This window comes from Palaemon carinicauda, chromosome 22 (assembly GCF_036898095.1).
Source record: "Palaemon carinicauda isolate YSFRI2023 chromosome 22, ASM3689809v2, whole genome shotgun sequence".
Classification (NCBI taxonomy): Eukaryota; Metazoa; Arthropoda; class Malacostraca; order Decapoda; family Palaemonidae; genus Palaemon; species Palaemon carinicauda.
Genome location: NC_090746.1, coordinates 12,578,959 through 12,597,253, shown reverse-complemented (window position 1 = coordinate 12,597,253; position 18,295 = coordinate 12,578,959). Strand labels below are relative to the sequence as shown.

Below are 18,295 nucleotides of genomic sequence, written 5' to 3'. Positions count from 1 at the left end.
CCAGAAAGGTCATTCTAGCAGATGGTTTACCTAGTAGACCATTTCGTAAGAAGGATAGCAAAGATAGACATCCCAGAGGAATGACTGATACCTCCATCTTTATGTTAACATATAACTTTGCAAATACTTAAAATGTTCATCGGTTTAGATCGTCATTATTATGGTTACCATGTAACAATCACACGATCATTGAAATTAATATACAGTACAGTATCTAATACCTGTAGATATTTAAAGAAGACAGTTCAATCTTTTATTTCTTTCGGAAAAATTATGCCCCTAAGCAGAGAGCTACTCATCCTAAAGCTTTGGTATAAGAAAGTCTGAGAAGGTTTCCAAGCTTTCAAGCTTGTCTTATAATATGAATATGGAGTAGAATTTTGCCAAAATTGTAATGGTTTCGTTTTCTTTTATATTATTGAGTGCAGGCCCTTTTTTCCGTAACTTTAGTTGGCTTATCAAGATATATAGACAAGCAGTATTTCAATTTACTTCTCATATCATATATCACTTCTGCAACATCTTATTTTTCTGACTTTCCCTTGGCGTTGGATAAGAGTACCCTACTTGTGGACATTCTTTCAGAACTTTTCTTATTCTTATTTAAAAAAAAAAATCTTCACATATCTCCATCACAATAGACTGGAGCAGAATATTAATCACACCTCTTAAATAAAAAGTCAGAACCAATCTTCTTCGATGGGTTTGTACCTTAAAACTCATGTAGCTTAATATTCATAATCTCGTGACATAGACCTCTTTTTCTTCACTTCCCGAACCCCTTACCAAGGCCGAACAACTTTAACCTGCAGATTATTCTCATAAGGTTCCCTATGCATTAATCATTCACATATTTGATCAAGAATGTCACAGCGAGGCAACGATCGCAGGAGGAAGATCAATTATCTGTTTTCCTTGAGCAATCTATATCAATCATCAACGGAGATGAGTTATGCTTATTGTTAGTTATGCAAACAAGTATGGGGGTTACCCAACTGAATAAGAAATATGTTTAATTTACTTTATAGACATAGCAAGCTGTTTACTGGGGAAGCCACTGCTGTGCTTGAGCACCACAGTGGGAGCACCACAGTTAGGCTTACCCAGTTGACATTCTGGTGAGTATCTATTCTGATGAAATTGGAACTGAAACCAGACACGTTTAACCTTTAATTAATAAAGTTTGCTTAGAGTTTTAGGATATTCGGTAAACATCTAAAACCATTAACCTCTAGAAATCATAATTTTCTCTTGTTTTCGAAATATAGTGTTATCTGCCTGAATCTCTCTTCTTATGATTATTATTATCATTATTATTATCTATATATTAATACGATAGCGTGTGTGTTATTTATTTTGTGTCACGCTTTAAAGAAAACGGAAATAATTTCATGGTATACTCTTACAAATTCACCTTAGACTTTGATTACTTAACCAAACCACATCTCATATAGTTTTCCCAACTTTGTCTTTAGCAGGTGACTCTTCTTTTAAATATTAGACAAAAAATCGAGTTCTATCAATTTCCATAACCTAGATTATAAAATTAATCTCGGGCCTTTTCGTTCAATGATAATCCTTTCTTATTGTAAAAGATTTTTCATAATTCTGATCACCCTTTGCTTCAAATCTTCCTAGACATTACTCAATTTCCCGTCCGCCTATCATATTCAATAACCATTAATAAAGTTAAGGACAGACTTTCGGTAAGGTTGGGATCTACCTACCACAACCTTCCTTTACTCATGGACAACTTTATGTAGCATTCTCAAGAGCAAAGTCTATGAACAGTGTTAAGAGTGAAAATTTGTCCTCAGAATAATGCTACTTATGGCCAGAGAAGAGGAACTACCTTCACTAGAAATATTGTATATAAAGAAGTTTTGTAAATTGTTTCATGTATTGCTCATTTTCTAAAATAAATATACAAGTCAAATCTTGTCATATTTTATTCAAACATGCATAGGTTAGGAACAAGATAATTAGTATTGAAAATATCATTTCGTGTAATTTACACGGGTTCCGCTAGTTATTATTATTATTATTATTATTATTATTATTATTATTATTATTATTTTTATTGAAATTATCAAAATTATTATTATAATAATTATTTTCATCAAAATTATTAAAATTATTATCATTAATATCACTATTATCATTATTGTTATTATTATTATTATTATTATTATTATTATTATTATTATTATTATTATTAATATTCTGTAAACCACTGATTTTAAAAACTTGGTATTGGAAATAAGTTTTACTCCTGTCTCTTTCCTTTAAGAATCTGTATCGTTGGGAGGAAACAGTTTACATCACAATTTCCACCGGATTACTTCCATTGGACACCAATGTAGCAATATCCAATTTCATTATAAAATAAGGTTCATTGAAGCAAGGCTGAGAAGATACTGACCCAGGAAAAATCCTCTTTGGAATCACATATTAAAATCATTACTATTCAAAATATTATAATTATTATTATTACTATTAACATTTTTAAAATTATTATTATTATCATTATTATTATTATTATTAAAAAATTTTAAAATTAATATTATTATAGTCAAAATCACTAAAATTGTTTTTATTATCATTGTTAAAATTATTAAAATTACTATCTATTATTATCAAAATTGCAATAATTCTAATAATAATAATTGAAATAATAATTTAAATAATTTTAATAACTATTTATTATTAATATCAATAAAATTATTATTTTTATTACTATTATCATTATTAATATTATTATTATTATTATTATTATTATTATTATTATTATTATTATTATTATTATAAAAGTTTGTGGCAGGCATAACAACTTCTATTTGTGTTCGATCTGCCGGAATCCAGACATGAATAATTCTATCTTCGATTATTTTCTTACCATTATGGCTAAGACACAAGGAGATGATATAAAGGCCTCTTTTGTTTTTGTTGGTGATTTTAATGCTCACCATAGGGAGTGGTCAAGTTCTGTTTCTCCTAACGATTGCCATGGCTTAAGAGCTTTAGACTTTGCCTCTGAATCAGGCTGTGAGCAAATCATAAGTGAAGCTACTCACAGGTCTGGTTATTGCTTGGACCTCGTATACACTGACTCCCTTCGCGTTATAACAAGTAAGGTTGGTTTCAGTTGGGACATCTGATCATGCCTTGATTTCATTAGTAGTGAAGACTGAGCAGCCTGTCCCTGATGTATCATGTTTTTGTAAGATTTACATGAAATCTCAAGCAGACTGGAATGGGACTTTGCATGATCTTTTGGGCTTGAATTGGTCACAATTGTATAGTAGTGTTGATCCTGTTGTCCCTTTGAATGAGAATCTAGTCAACATAATTGACAGGCGTATCCCTTCTCGTGTGTTAAGGTACCAAGTGAAGGACAAACCCTGGTTCAATGATGATTGTAGACGTGCTTATTTGAAAAAGCAGGAGGTCTACCATCTTTGGGAGGGTAACAGATCAGATATTACTTGGAATAACTATAATTAGTTTAGAGCTTTTCGTGAAAGAAGAAAGGTGCTTAAAGAAAACTGACAACCCTTGTAAAAAATAAAGCTATCTCGTTTGTACGTAACTCAGCATTAAATCTATTTTCTTATTATACATAATTACTGCAACTCTTATATCGTTCTATTCGTCAGAGTTCAACTAGGGCCTCATCAGCGTTCAATATTGCAATTATACTGGCACTGATGATTATTAAACTCTCCAGTTCTTTTTCAGATGAACCAAGTTCTACATCAAAGATTGCTGTTTCCTGTAAAGTCTTTCACGAATCATAAAGTTCATTTGGCAATTATTATTATTATTATTATTATTATTATTATTATTATTATTATTACTAGCTAAGCTACAACCCTAGTTAGAAAAGCAAAATGCTATAAGCCCAAAGGCTCCAACAAGGAAAAAAAGCCCAGTGAGGAAAGGAAATAAGGAAATAAATAAACAACCTGAGAAATAATGAACAATTAACATGAAATATTCTAAAAACAGTAACAACGTCAATAAAGATGTTTCATATCTCAAATAATGAGGTTATTTTGGCTCCTAAAGATTTTCATTGCCTTGCTGAAGTTATGTTAGAGGACAGAAATATGACTAAAAACTATAAAACAATATTCCTATGTATTTTAGTTGATTTTGAGGGAAGGCTGTAAATTAATCATCCAAATTGTTATACTGGTAAATGTATAATGTGCACTGCAGCATTATTATTATTATTATTATTACTATTATTATTATCATTATTATTATCATTATTATTATTATTACACGTTAAGCTACAACCCTAGCTGGAAAAGCAGGATGCTATAAGCCCAAGGGATCCAACAGAGAAAAATAGACTAGTAAGGTAAGGAAACTAGAAAACTACAACAGAAGTAATAAACAATCAAGATATAATATTTTAAGTACAGCAACAACATTACATTAGATACTTCACAAATAAACTATAAAAACTTCAAAAAAAAAAAAAAAAAAAAAAAAAAAACAAGAGGAAGAGAAACAAGATAGAATAGCATGCCCGAGTGTACCCTCAAGCAAGACAACTCTAACCCAAGACAGTGGAAGACCATGGCACAGAGGCCATGGCACTACCCAAGACTAGAGCACAATGGTTTGATTTTGGAGTGTCCTTCTCCTAGATGAGCTGCTTACCATGGCTAAAGAGTCTCTTCTACCTTTACCAAGAGGAAAGTACCTTAGCCCCTTGAGCAAAGAAGAATTGTTTGGTAATCTCAGTGTTGTTATGTGTATGAAGACAGAGGAGAATGTGAAAAGAATAGGCCATACTATTTGGTGTATGTGTAGGCAAAGATAAAAAAAGAGTCGGAACGAGAGAGAGAGAGAGAGAGAGAGAGAGAGAGAGAGAGAGAGAGAGATCCAATGTAGTACTGTCCAGCCAGTCAAAGGATCCTATAACTCTCTAGCGGTAGTATCACAACGGGTGGCTAGTGCCATTGCCAACCTAATACCTAGTCTTAGCTATTCAATTTAAACATTCATAGGTACATGTTAGTATGCATATATTTCCGTTCGGTGATGTATAATAAATATTGTAAAAATGTTTACATATTGACAATATTTTAATATCTATATAAATAAATAATTAAATAGATAAACCAATTAATACATGTACAGATACCTGAATGAACAGATAGAAAAATAAACAAAAGTAACCTACAATATCAAAAACAATTTGTGAATTCCCTTACCTTAGTGACTTCCATTCTACGTCTCCTGTTAGAAGTAATGTGTCCAGGGCCAGAAGTAAACAGTCAGCCTGTGGAGTGGAATAAATTTTTCTTAGAAACAAATTGAGCAAAATATATAATAGCACAGAACGATGAAAGTGACAGCTGGGTTAATAAATTACTTTTTTTTCAGAGTCCTAGTAACTATTGCTGATTATGGGAGCTGATGCAATATTGCCTCTAATTTGAATAACAAAATTGCATAATGAAAGTATATTGGAAATTATCTGTTCCATCGGTGATGCCACTGAGAGAGAGAGAGAGAGAGAGAGAGAGAGAGAGAGAGAGAGAGAGAGAGAGAGAGAGAGAGAGAGAGAGAGAGAGAGAGAGAGAGAGAGAGAGAGAGAGAGAGAGAGAGAGAGAGAGAGAGAGAGAGAGAGAGAGAGAGCTATATATATATATATATATATATATATATATATATATGATATATATATATATATATATATATATATATAGAGAGAGAGAGAGAGAGAGAGAGAGAGAGAGAGAGAGAGAGAGAGAGAGAGAGAGAGCAGTAGTAGTAGTAGCAGCAGCATGAAAATCCTGGAGTCTCACTGATTCTTGTAGTGACCCCTCGCAACAAGTACAACCCTCTCGAGATCAATAAATTCTTTTATCGAGTTTAACCCATATTAGGTTACGTGGCATCCAGTGATAACGTCTGCAATATTGACTTATTTGTTCTTGTTTGGGGGAAGAAAAATCGTTCTTTAAAGTGATTTACCTCAATCATTATTCATCGGTCTCATACATTTCATATTAGTAAGTTATTCATTCATGTGATACAAATCTGGAGGATTTGAAATATTATTGTTAATAATTTCAATAGAATCTTATCATAATAATTTCAATAAAATTTTATCAGACTGTTGCTATATCTATTCCTTTTTAAAAATTATTAAAGACTTTTTCGTGTCTAAATAGAATGTGCATGGGAACTTATTAAAGTTACTGAATAAACAGCTCACCCTTAGAGGGGAGATTTTCATTTTTTTAAATAAAATGTGGCAACTGCCACAAAGGGTAAAATATTGCACCGTTTCATAAAGAAAAAAAGGTATAAGGCAAAAGTATTGTATGTGAGAACATCCTAGGGATAAAAGAGTCCATATCTATTACATCCTTGAAAACTGATGAAACATATATCCACTTTTGGTTGAGGGAATATAAAAGAAACTAAGATGTCTTTGGGGCGGAGAAAATAAACACAAATGATTGTTTCTACGTAGTTCGCCCTACAACTGGAAAAGTTCTTGGATCTTGTAGTAATTTAATCTCATTGATAGGATAACAAAATATAAGTGTATTAGGCCGGGAGCACACTAGCGACTCTGTGGCGCCACAAAGCCACAGCATCGTGTGGCGGGGATGTGATCTCCCATAGGTTTCCATTGTTATCAAATCCACGCCACGCCTGTGGCGGGGATGAGCGAAAGAGAGCCACAGTCGCTTGCCACAGTCGCTAGTTTGCGCGGCAAAACTTGAAAACAATGGAAACCTATGGGACACCACATCCTCGCCACACGATGCTGTGGCTTTGTGGCGCCACAGAGTCGCTAGTGTGCTCCCGGCCTTACTGTCTCCAGCGCTCATGTTCCTAAGATCTACCCAAAATAATGAAGTACAGTTAGATCTTTCGTTTTAGAACTATCAAATTGATAAATAAATTAGATATTACTAATATCATTATTGTTATCAAAACCCTTGTTGACAAAGTCATGAAGTAAATGAAAATTTATATCGTCTCAGTCTGAACCATATGTTTTAAGGAACAGTTTCATGCTGACAATAGACTGAGATATTCCTGTTAAATAAAGAGAGATTCTTCAAACATCAAATCAATCTCTATAAAAAAAATTATGAAAGAAAACCATTGTTATACCTAAATCAATTGCATTCACTACCAATATAAACAGTATGTTAAAACTTTGAGCAATTAGAACTGAAACATATTTACAAAAACTACATTAGATTTGAGAATCTATCAACTTTGACAATTCAACAGACGGTATTTGTTTACAAGACCACGCTCTCCTTATACTGTCAAATTATGCAAAACTATTGTTTTCCTCTATTACTTTTTCATAATTTAAAACAATTCGTCACATGGGAAACAAGTTGAAATTATGGAAAACTACAGAATTTATAAAAAAAAACTAGCCTGGTTTCCCCACTAAACGATCTGGAACTGGCATCGTCAACATAGTCAACCAAGGCGTGGTCTTGTAAGCAAATACCCAACAGACAAGATTTACTTATTATTGAAAAGTATGGTTAATGAATGAACAATGATCATCTTTTCTATTTCTCGATTTGGGAGTTACATCATTCAATAATCTTTTTTCTGGTTTTAATTCCATAACTTTGACGATATGTCTTTTCAAATAATATTGCCTGTTATTTTTGTTATTATCAAACAATTCTTCTTCACCCAAGGGGTTACTGTACTGTAATTGTTCAGTGGCTACTTTCCTCTTGGTAAGGATAGAAGAGACTCTTTAGCTATGGGAAGCAGCTCTTCTACGAGGACGCTCCGAAATCTAACCATTGTTCTCTAGTCTTGGGTAGTGCCAGGCTTCTGTACCATGATCTTCCACTCTCTTGGGTTAGAGTTCACTTGCTATAAAAACTTAAACAAAACAAGAGGAAGAGAAATAAGATAGAATAGTGTGCTCGAGTGTACCCTCAAGCAAGAGAACTCTAACCTAAGACAGTGGAAGACCATGGTACAGAGGATATGGCACTATCTAAGACTAGAGAACAATGGTTTTATTTTGGAGTGTCCTCCTAGAAGAGCTGCATACCATAGCTAGAGAGTCTCTTCTACCCTTACCAAGAGGAAAGTGGCCACTGAACAATTACGGTGCAGTAACCCCTAGGGTGAAGAAGAATTGTTTTGTAATGTCAGTGTTATCACGTGTATGACGACATATGAGAATATGTAAAGAATATGCCAGACTATTCGGTGTGTGTTTAGGGAAAATGAACCATAACCAGAGAAAAAGACCCAATGTAGTATTGTCAGGCCAGTCAAAGGACTCTATAACTCTCTAGCAGTAACATATCACTGGTGTCCTGGCCAACCTACTATCTTGGTAAAGTAATCGTCTATTTCTGGCAATGGACCAGAAACGGTGCAGAATTCAAGATTATCTTTGATTATAATTCTTGTAGTTACAGTAACGAAGTTCAAAGGAGGTAATGTTTACCCCCTGCTTGTGTCTTACTGAGTTTGTTTGTGTATGTGTTTGTTTGTGAACAGCTTACTGGACACAATTGTAATCTTAGAGTGATGAATCTTACAGGGATTAAGTTTTATGTAAAAGGCTGGAGATGATTAAAATTTGGGAGGTCAAGGTCAAAGGTCAAGGGCAGAGTCAAGCAAAATGTCCAATTCACGTAATCAGCCCTAAGTTTGGATATCGTTGTCACAGAGACTTGAAACTTGGTTCATATTTGAGTATATGAAAACCTACGCCAATTAATACATGTTAAAGTCAACGGTCAATGACAAGTAAAAGGTCGAGAAATAGGCTGCCGTGGCGGAGGTCTGCGCTTTACTGAGCGCCCCTCTAGTTCAATATTACAATAGGTCTTTTATTTTACCCATCATCATCGGCGAGCTCTTCTATACACTCTCCATCTTTCTAGCAGTGGTTCGGTATCCAGTGTCCCTGATCCCCCAGACCTCACCATCGAATTTCCTATAATCCAATAACATTTTTTTCATAATTGTTCATGCATCGTATGCTGATAATCTTATTTGCAGTATTCTATCTCTTTGGGCTTTTTGTTCTTTCATATTTCTGTTTCTTCATTGATCGGTTTTCTTATTTACCTTTATAATTCAATGTACTTTACTTCATCTACAACCTAATATACAGTCTTCCTATTTTAAAACATTGCAGGAAAAGACCAGTTTAGAAGTTTTACACATCTATTTTGCTCTTTAATTAATAACTATGTTTAACTCTAAACCCATATGATATATGGAGTTTCCAATTTGAATAAAGATCCTCTCTCTCTCTCTCTCTCTCTCTCTCTCTCTCTCTCTCTCTCTCTCTCTCTCTCTCTCTCTCTTTGGCCTTATATGGATATTTATAATCAATGGTATATAATCACTGTCACCACCTACTTATAATTTTAATAGCATTGTTCTTTTTCTTAAACCCGTGTTGACAGTGTTTAGGTCAATTCAACTCCAGTTGTATTTCATAGCTTTTAATGTTTATTTCCTCCTAGTCATTATCATCATCATCATCATCCTCTCCTCCTACGCCTATTGACGCAAAGGGCCTCGATTAGATTTCGCCAGTCGTCTCTATCTTGAGCTTTAAATTCAATGTTTCTCCATTTATCATCTCCAACTTCACGCTCCATAGTCCTCAGCTATGTAAGCCTGGGTCTTCCAACTGTTTTAGTGAATTGTGGAGCCCAGTTGAAAGTTTGGTGAACTAATCTCTCTAAGGGAGTGCGAAGAGCATGCCCAAACCATCTCCAGCTACCCCTCACCAAGATCTCTTTCACATATGGCACTCGAGTAATCTCTCTAGTAATTAAATTTCTAATCATGTCCTGCCATTCAGCTTTCAATATTCTTCTGTGGGTTTTGTTCTCAAATCTACTTGAACTTGTAGTACTCTGATTTTCAACTAAGATTTCATAAGTATTTGTCATAATATACACATACACACACATACACACACACACACACACACACACACATATATATATATATATATATATATATATATATATATATATGTATATATATGTATATATATATTATTACTAGCTAACCTACAACCCTAGTTGGAAAAGCAGGATTCTATGAGCCCAAGGGCACCAACAGGGAAAAATAGCCCAGTGAGGAAAGGAAATAAGGAACTAGATAAACGATCTGTGAAAAAATGAAAAATTAAAATAAAATATTTTTAAAATTGTGCAAGCATTCAATCAGTTTTTTTTATATATATAAACTATAAAAAGTCTTATGTCCGCCTGTTAACCATAAAAACATTTGCTGCAAGTTTGAACTTTTGAAGGTCAACAATTTAAACCACCCAATTAAGAAATCATTCCAAACTGGAATAAAACTTCTAGAGTATTGTGTAGTATTGAGCTCCATTATGGAGAAGGCCTGACTATTAGAATCAACTACATTCCTAGTATTACAAACAGGATGGAACTCTCCGGGAGGATCTGAATGTAAAGGATGATCAGAATTATGAAAAATCTTATGCAACATGAATAACGAACCAATTGAAGGACGGCGCCAGAGATTAATATCTAGATCAGGAATAAGAAATTCAATAGAACGTAAGTTCCTGTCCAACAAATTAAGATGAAAATCAGCAGCTGAAGACCAGATTGGAGAACAATACTCGAAACAAGGTAGAATGAAAAAATTAAAACCCTTCTTCAGAACACATTGATCGAAAATCCTAAAAGACTTTCCCAATAAGCCAATTTTTTTGTGAGCATGAAGAAGCCACACGTGTTTCTCAAAAGTATATTTGGTGTCGAGAATCACACCAAAAATTTCAAAAGAGCCACACAAAGTTAAAGAGATGTTATCAATGCTGAGATCCGGATGTTGAGGAGCCATTATCCTTGACCTACTTATAATAATACTTTGAGTTTTGTTAGGATTCACCTTTAGGCCTTATAATTTGCACCATGCACTAATCTAAGCTAGATCTCTATTAAGGGATTCAGCAACCCCAGATCTACATTCAGGAGATGGAATTGATGCAAAGAGAATAGCATCATCTGCATATGCAACAAGCTTGTTTTTTTGGCCAAAAAACATGTCATGAGTATATAGTATGAACAGTAATGGGACACAAGCATTACCCTAAGGAACACCAGGTATCTCATTCTTATATTCAGTATGGTACCCCTCAACAACAACTCTTAGCGTTCTATTGCTTGAAAATTCAATAATGATGCTAAGAAATGACCCACCCACTCCCAACTGTTTGAGTTTGAAAACAAGAGCCCCAAGATTACCATGGTCAAAGGCATCACTAAAATCAAGGCCAATCATACGAACTTCCCGACCACAATCAAGGGATTTCTGTACAGCAATGGAGATTGTAAGAAGCACATTACATGCTCCAAGGCCTTTACGAAAACCAAATTGCAAACTAGGGAACACATAATTACCTTTAGCAAACCTATTAAGACGTTTTGCCAAAAGACGTTCAAAAACTTTAGATAATATGGGTCTTATGAAAATTGGGCGGTAATCAGTTGTACTTGAGCTAACACAAACATATTTACATAGTGGAATAACATTACTAATTACCCAAGTGCTAAAAGCTCCTCTCCTTGCTAACTTGCACAAAATAACAGATAACTTTGAAGCTTTGAAATCTGCAGTCTTTATAAAAAAACAAAGGAAAAATACCATTTTGGTCTACACCTTCATAAGCATCAAAGTCCTTCAAGAGAGCTTTAATTTCACGAGATCAAGAAGTTAAACCTCAGGAAAATAGGAATGAGGAAGATTAAGTTTTTCATTACTCTGCTTACTGTCAAACATATCAGCCAAAAGGGTTGCCATTTCCTTTGGACAGTGAGATACTGAGCCATCTGGTTTAAGTAAAGGAGGAACTGTTGCATCTACACCAGAGTGCAGATTTAAGGTTAGACCACCATATATGTTCCTGAGTTGTACCAGAAAGGGTTTCTTTTATGGTCAAATTCTATTCTTTTTCAGTTAAAGCATAAACTAGACGACCAAAGGTTCTTTGCTGAGTTTAGTTATTCCAAGTTATATCTGATCTATTACCATTCAAAAGATGATAGGCCTCCTGCGTCTTCAAATAAGCACGTCTACAATCATCACTGAACCAGGGTTTGTTCTTCACTTGGTACTTTACCACACGAGAAGGGATACACCTATCAATTATGTTGACTAGATTCTCATTTAAGGGGACAACAGGATCAACACTACTATATAATTGTGACTAATTCAAGCCCAAAGATCACTCCAAATCCTATTCCAGTCTGCTTGAGATTTCATGAGTATGATACATAAAACACAGGCTGCCCAGTCTTCACTAATAATGAAATCAAGGCATGATGTATATATATATATATATATATATATATATATATATATATATATATATATATGTATGTGTGTGTGTTATGCAGACATACATACATTATACACATATATATATATATATATATATATATATATATATATATATATATATATATATATAAACATATATATATATATATATATATATACATATATATATATATATATATATATATACATATATATATATATATATATATATATATATATATATATATATATATATTCACGAAGACTGCAAGAACATATAAAAAAAGCCTATCACTTTTAACCATTGAATATGTGAGTGATTACAGAATATAATTAAAATACCATAAGCGGTTTTCAAAAAGTGCATCAATCTCACCTCTTATCTAATTATGCTGGTTGCTTCTCCGGCTCTTCATAAAGGTTCTTTACTGATAATCAATTAAAAGGGATAAAATGTTCATAAGCAGACATTGCTGCAATTTACCTTTTGTTAAAATATTATTATTAATATAAATAACCCCTAAATAATTAAGAGATCCTATTGAGTATAAAAGCTTTTTTTTCTAAAGCTGAGTCTATTATAATGATAGATGTTAAAATAATATCGAATAGTTTTGAGCTATTTTAAAAGCAGAATTATATTACTCTATTAAAGTTATAGAGGGAAATAAGATGGCAGAGGTACCTATACATTGAATATATCTTTTGCAAATACGAGCCCTAGATTCCAACCGATTTTCACAAGAGGAATGTGACTTAAATTCAGCTCTCTTGCGCTAGCTGGCCAGCACGTAACTTAGTAATTCACCAATTAGTAATTAGCATCCATCATATGCAATTTTTATATAACATTCTTTTCGAGTAATATAATAGAATCTTGGAGAACTTTTCGTATATTCTTTTGACATCAAGCCAAATGGATTATTCATTTTTGCATTTCCAGCGAGCAATTACATCAAATCTTATTTCTTTTAAATTTTCAGTGAGAATTTACACCTTCTTTCTTCTTTTACATTTTCAGTGGGCGTATAAACCCGCCCCCCCCCCCCTTTTTTTTTGAGCGCTTACACCAAAACTTTTTATTTTACATCTTCAGTAAAAATTTACACCAAAAGATTTTCTTTTACATTTTCAGTGAGCGTTTACACCATTTTTATTTTTACTATACATTTTCAGTAGGCATTTACACCAAAATTTTGTTCTTCCGACTAAAAGGCAACAGAGTCATTTCAAAGCCACCTCAGGATATTTCTCTGTGGCACACAGCTTGACAGCAGGAGCTCAGTGAAATAATTTAGCCTCTTTCTAGCACTCACTTTTGAAAGCTCATTGACTCCAACAATTTATATACAATGCTTAAGATTCTAATAAAATTCAAGACAAAACTGAGGACATTTTGATTTCATTTGATGTCTGTGCAACCGTCTTTAAGGAGGCAAGTTTAAAGGTATAAAGGCCACTCATGAATGATTGTAGAGGCAAGGGACAGTGGCATTGCCCTAGAGACTGACCATATATACATATGATCGACGCCCAAGCTTCCTCTCAACCTAAGCTAGGACCAAGGAGGACCAGGCAATAGATGCTGATGACTGAGACGTATAGACTCCCCCAGACCCCCATCCTTAGCTCACAAGGATGAAGAGGTTGGAGCAACCAATGGAACTAACGAGTCTGAGCGGGACTCGAACCCTAATCTGGCTATCAACAGGCCAGGACGCTACCACCAGGCCACCCCACAACGCTAAATTACACAATTATAGTACTTTTAAGAATCTAAAGAAAATGATAAAAAGCTTAACCCTAGTTTCATAAGCTGATATGACTTTATAAGATAACCAATAACAAACAGTATATGATACTTTTTTGTTTTATTAATTTAAACGATATCAAAATCAACACGAACGAATCAGGTACCATACAATGACGCACTTAAGTCCGACAAGCAAAAAGTTTTATTTTTCATTTTTTTTATTCAATTTTTCAAATGTATTTTGATTTCGTAGATGTTACCAGCTTAGTTCGGCTATTTTTGTTTATAATTCTGACATAAATATAAATATAAATATAAATATAAATATATCGACAGATGGTGTTTGCCCTCAAAATGGAAAGAGCAACTTTTCAATGTGACGAGCTGTAAAAATTAACCCAGGATATTGTTTTAATGGCTTTTATCAATACTTTTATGAGCAGCCCTGAAAAAAAAAGTAAAGGTCAACTGTTTTTAGGAATCGGTACATAATAAAGTAGATTTTTTTGCCATTTCTGTTTAAGGATAACATATATTCATGTATTTGATTAATGTGACCATTTTCACCATACCGTATTTCCTCTTTATCAACATTAAGAACAATCAAAATTATTCTGCCAACTAGAAAAGCAATTTCAGAGCGCAGACCTCCGCCACGGCAGTTTATTTCACGAAACCAGGTTGATTTCCAGAATCAATTTAGGTCGTGGGCGTATTTGAAGCCTGTGTGGCAACCCTATGCGAACTAGAGGTTAAGGTTAGAGTTAATTCGGTCGGCCTTTTGCTCGACCTTGACCTTGAACTTTGACACATGGCTTTCAAAATTTAATCATTTCCGCGTCTGAATACAACAATTAATCCATGAAAGTTTCATTACTCAATGAGTAAAATTGTGGGCAGTGAGTTGTTCACAAACAAACAAACGGACAAGCCAACAAACGGGGGCGAAAATATAACCTTCTTTCAACTTCGTTGGCGGAGGTAATTCATTGGCAGAAAATGAACAACTAAATTGCACGGAAGGTTTCTTTCCAGTACATTATGAATCCTGGAAATGACTGAATCTATTTGGGGGAGCTGCAAAACAGAGAAACCAAATGCAATCAATAGACAAAATCTATTTTAAAGTAAACGGTTGTGGCGGCCGATGTGGTAACGTTCCTGACTGGTGAATGCCAGACTGGGTTTCAAATCGCGCTCAAACTTGATAGTTCTTTGGTCGCTGCAACCTCGGGTCGGGGGGGGGGGGTTTGGGGGGGAGCCTATAGGTCTATCTGCTGAGTCATCAGCAGCCATTGCCTAGCCCTCCTTGAACCTAGCTTGGGTGGAGAGGAGGCTTGGATGCTGATCATATGTATATATGGTCAGTCTCTAGGGTATTGTCTTGCTTCATAGGGAGATGTCACTGTCCCTTGCCTCTGCCATTCACGAGCGACCTTTAAACCTTTAAACGTTCATTTAAGTATGCACGTGTTGTATAATGCTTGTGGTATCAGTTGACCATGCGTGTAATAATTCTTGCTGCAATAATTGCTCAAAAGATAAATTTCACAACTCATTTCCTGCGCGATCCTAAAATATTCATAGATTCTGACTGGGAAATATTAAGTTCGAAATTTATTTCTATACTCTTATAAACGATATATAATTCATCCGTTAGAGTGACCAAGAATGTTGAGACGAAAGCTATGGAAAATAGTCATAATAAGAGGGGCATTCGGTAGAGCGCAGACCTTCGCCGCGGCAGCTTATTTCTCGACCCTGACCTTTGACCTTTGACTTTAACTTGTATTAATTGACATGGATTTTCATACACACAAGTATGAACCAAGTTTGAATTCTCTGTGACAACGATGTCCAAACTTACGCCTCATCATGTGAATTTGACATTTTGCTTGACCGTGACCTTGACCTTTGACCTTAAACCTCCAAAATTTAATCCTTTCCAACTTTTTACATAACAAGTTTAAAATTGTGGCCAAAAAGCTGTTCCCAAACAAACAAACAAACACACACAAAAGCAACCACACAGGGGTAAAACATAATCTCCTCCCAACTTCTTTGGCGGAGGTAATAAAAGATATCATTAAAATAGAATTAGAAATCGAAGGTGTTGAAGTCAACTTCCATGACGTAAAGAATAGACTCTTACATTTTCTGGGAATCCAGAAAAGAGGATTGAAGACATAAATTACTATAAATCATTCTTAAAATGAAAGTGAGAGTGGAAGCCAAAGAAAGATTGAGCACTGGACGAGAAGATTAAAGAAAGATAAAAAGCTACTGTGTAAAAAGGATGGGGAAGTAACCAAGAAAGATTGATGATGATGATTAAACTGCTACAGTTTGAAGGTTTAAAGGCCGCTCATGAATGGCAGAGGCAAAGAACAGTGACATTGGCCTATCTTGCAGGACATTTCCCAAGACACTGACCATATTACAAATGATCAGCGCTCAAGCCCCCTCTCCACCAAAGCTAGGACCAAGGAGGGCAAGGCAGTGGCTGCTGATGACTCAGCAGATAGACCAATAGACTCCCCCAAACTCCCCATCATTAGCTCACAAGGGTGGTGTGGTTGCAGCGACCAAGGAACCTAACAAGTTTGAGCGGGACTCGAACACCAGTCTGGCATTCATTGAATGAATTGAAAAGGAACCTCATAATTTGATAGATACAAGGAATTTAGAATTTAGGAAAACTAGTCATTTGTATCGTTACCAGATGTTGGTACAAGCAAGTACACCTTTTCGACTTAACAGGGGACAAATCAGACACTTGTCACAAGTAAATCTTAAGTAAATGACAAATAATACTAGTAATTGACGTATACGACTGAACATTTAAAAAAAAACTCAGTAACAGTCACTACGCAATCAACGTTTGATAACGAATTGACAAACTTATAAGTATTTGACATGATTGCCACATCTGTTAACTACCCAATGACATTCAAGTTTTGACTAACAAATTCAGTTAACAGAGAGAGAGAGAGAGAGAGAGAGAGAGAGAGAGAGAGAGAGAGAGAGAGAGAGAGAGAGAGAGAGAGGGAGAGTTGACTCTGAATACTCGTACACATGCCGCTGGTTATTAGATTCTTTCAGAAATATAAATATAAATATATATATATATATATATATATATATATATATATGTATATATATATATATATATATGTATATATATACATATATATATATATATATATATATATATTTATATGTATATGTATATTTATATATATACACTATTATTTCTGTGAATTTCACTTTGACTCTCAAAGCAAAAATAATTACCAATTTTCATCTGAGGACACTGGCTTAAAACAGTTGCAACATGAAATATTTAATATTATCTAAAAATACTTTCGATCGATTACTGTTTTTTTCTGCAAAATGCTACTCAAGTTACAAATAATCTACATCACAAGTTATTTAATACAAATACCTCATATCAAATAAGTTCCCATCAAATTATGTTAAATATAAACCATTGTTATTCTATTATATCATTCAGTTATTATGTCTCGCTAATAGTGAGGTAGTACAATTTCAGCATGATTTAATATTACATTTGGCACATGCACTCTAGGCAATATACAACAAATATCTACCAGCAAAATCTAAAAGACATCTCCCTCTATCAAACATCTTCAAAACTTTCTTAGCTGGAAACACATTTTGACACAACAGAATTCAAAAAAAAAAAAAAAAAAAAAAAAAAAAAAAAAAAAAAAAAAAAAACATTCCATGTACAAAAAAGAAAAAAAACATTAAACAATTACACACTTAACAGCATTCAATGTACAATAAAACAATACACAAATACACACTTAACAGCATTCAATGTAAAAAAAAAACAATACACAAATAGACACTTAACAACATTCAATGTTAAAAAAAAATACACAAATACAAAAGCACATAAACCCTATTATGAAACAGAAAATAGCCAGTCCATACTCTTGAGCTCAGAGAGAATCTATATACATATTGTTCAGAGACCAATCCTTGGCAGGATGAAACACGATTGGGGTAAATTCCCTGTTTACCTAAAGCAAACACATTACGAATAAGCATTCTTATTAGGTATATGAAGCAGCTAAAGTTAAGGAAGTTTTCTGCATGCGGATTCATTTACGATACAACAGCTGAAGTATGAACTGGGCTCTAAGTATTGTATGACTT

General features: G+C 34.0%; 1 protein-coding gene across 1 annotated transcript in view; it reads right to left on the bottom strand.

Annotated features, from left to right (window-relative positions):
• Gycalpha99B (guanylate cyclase 1 soluble subunit alpha 2) overlaps window positions 1-18,295 on the bottom strand; it is a 361,252-nt gene that overhangs the window by 173,319 nt on the left and 169,638 nt on the right. The window contains exon 4 of the mRNA XM_068345970.1: window positions 5,229-5,296. Coding sequence (XP_068202071.1) covers window positions 5,229-5,296 — 68 coding nt within the window. The remainder of the gene's footprint in view (window positions 1-5,228; window positions 5,297-18,295) is intronic.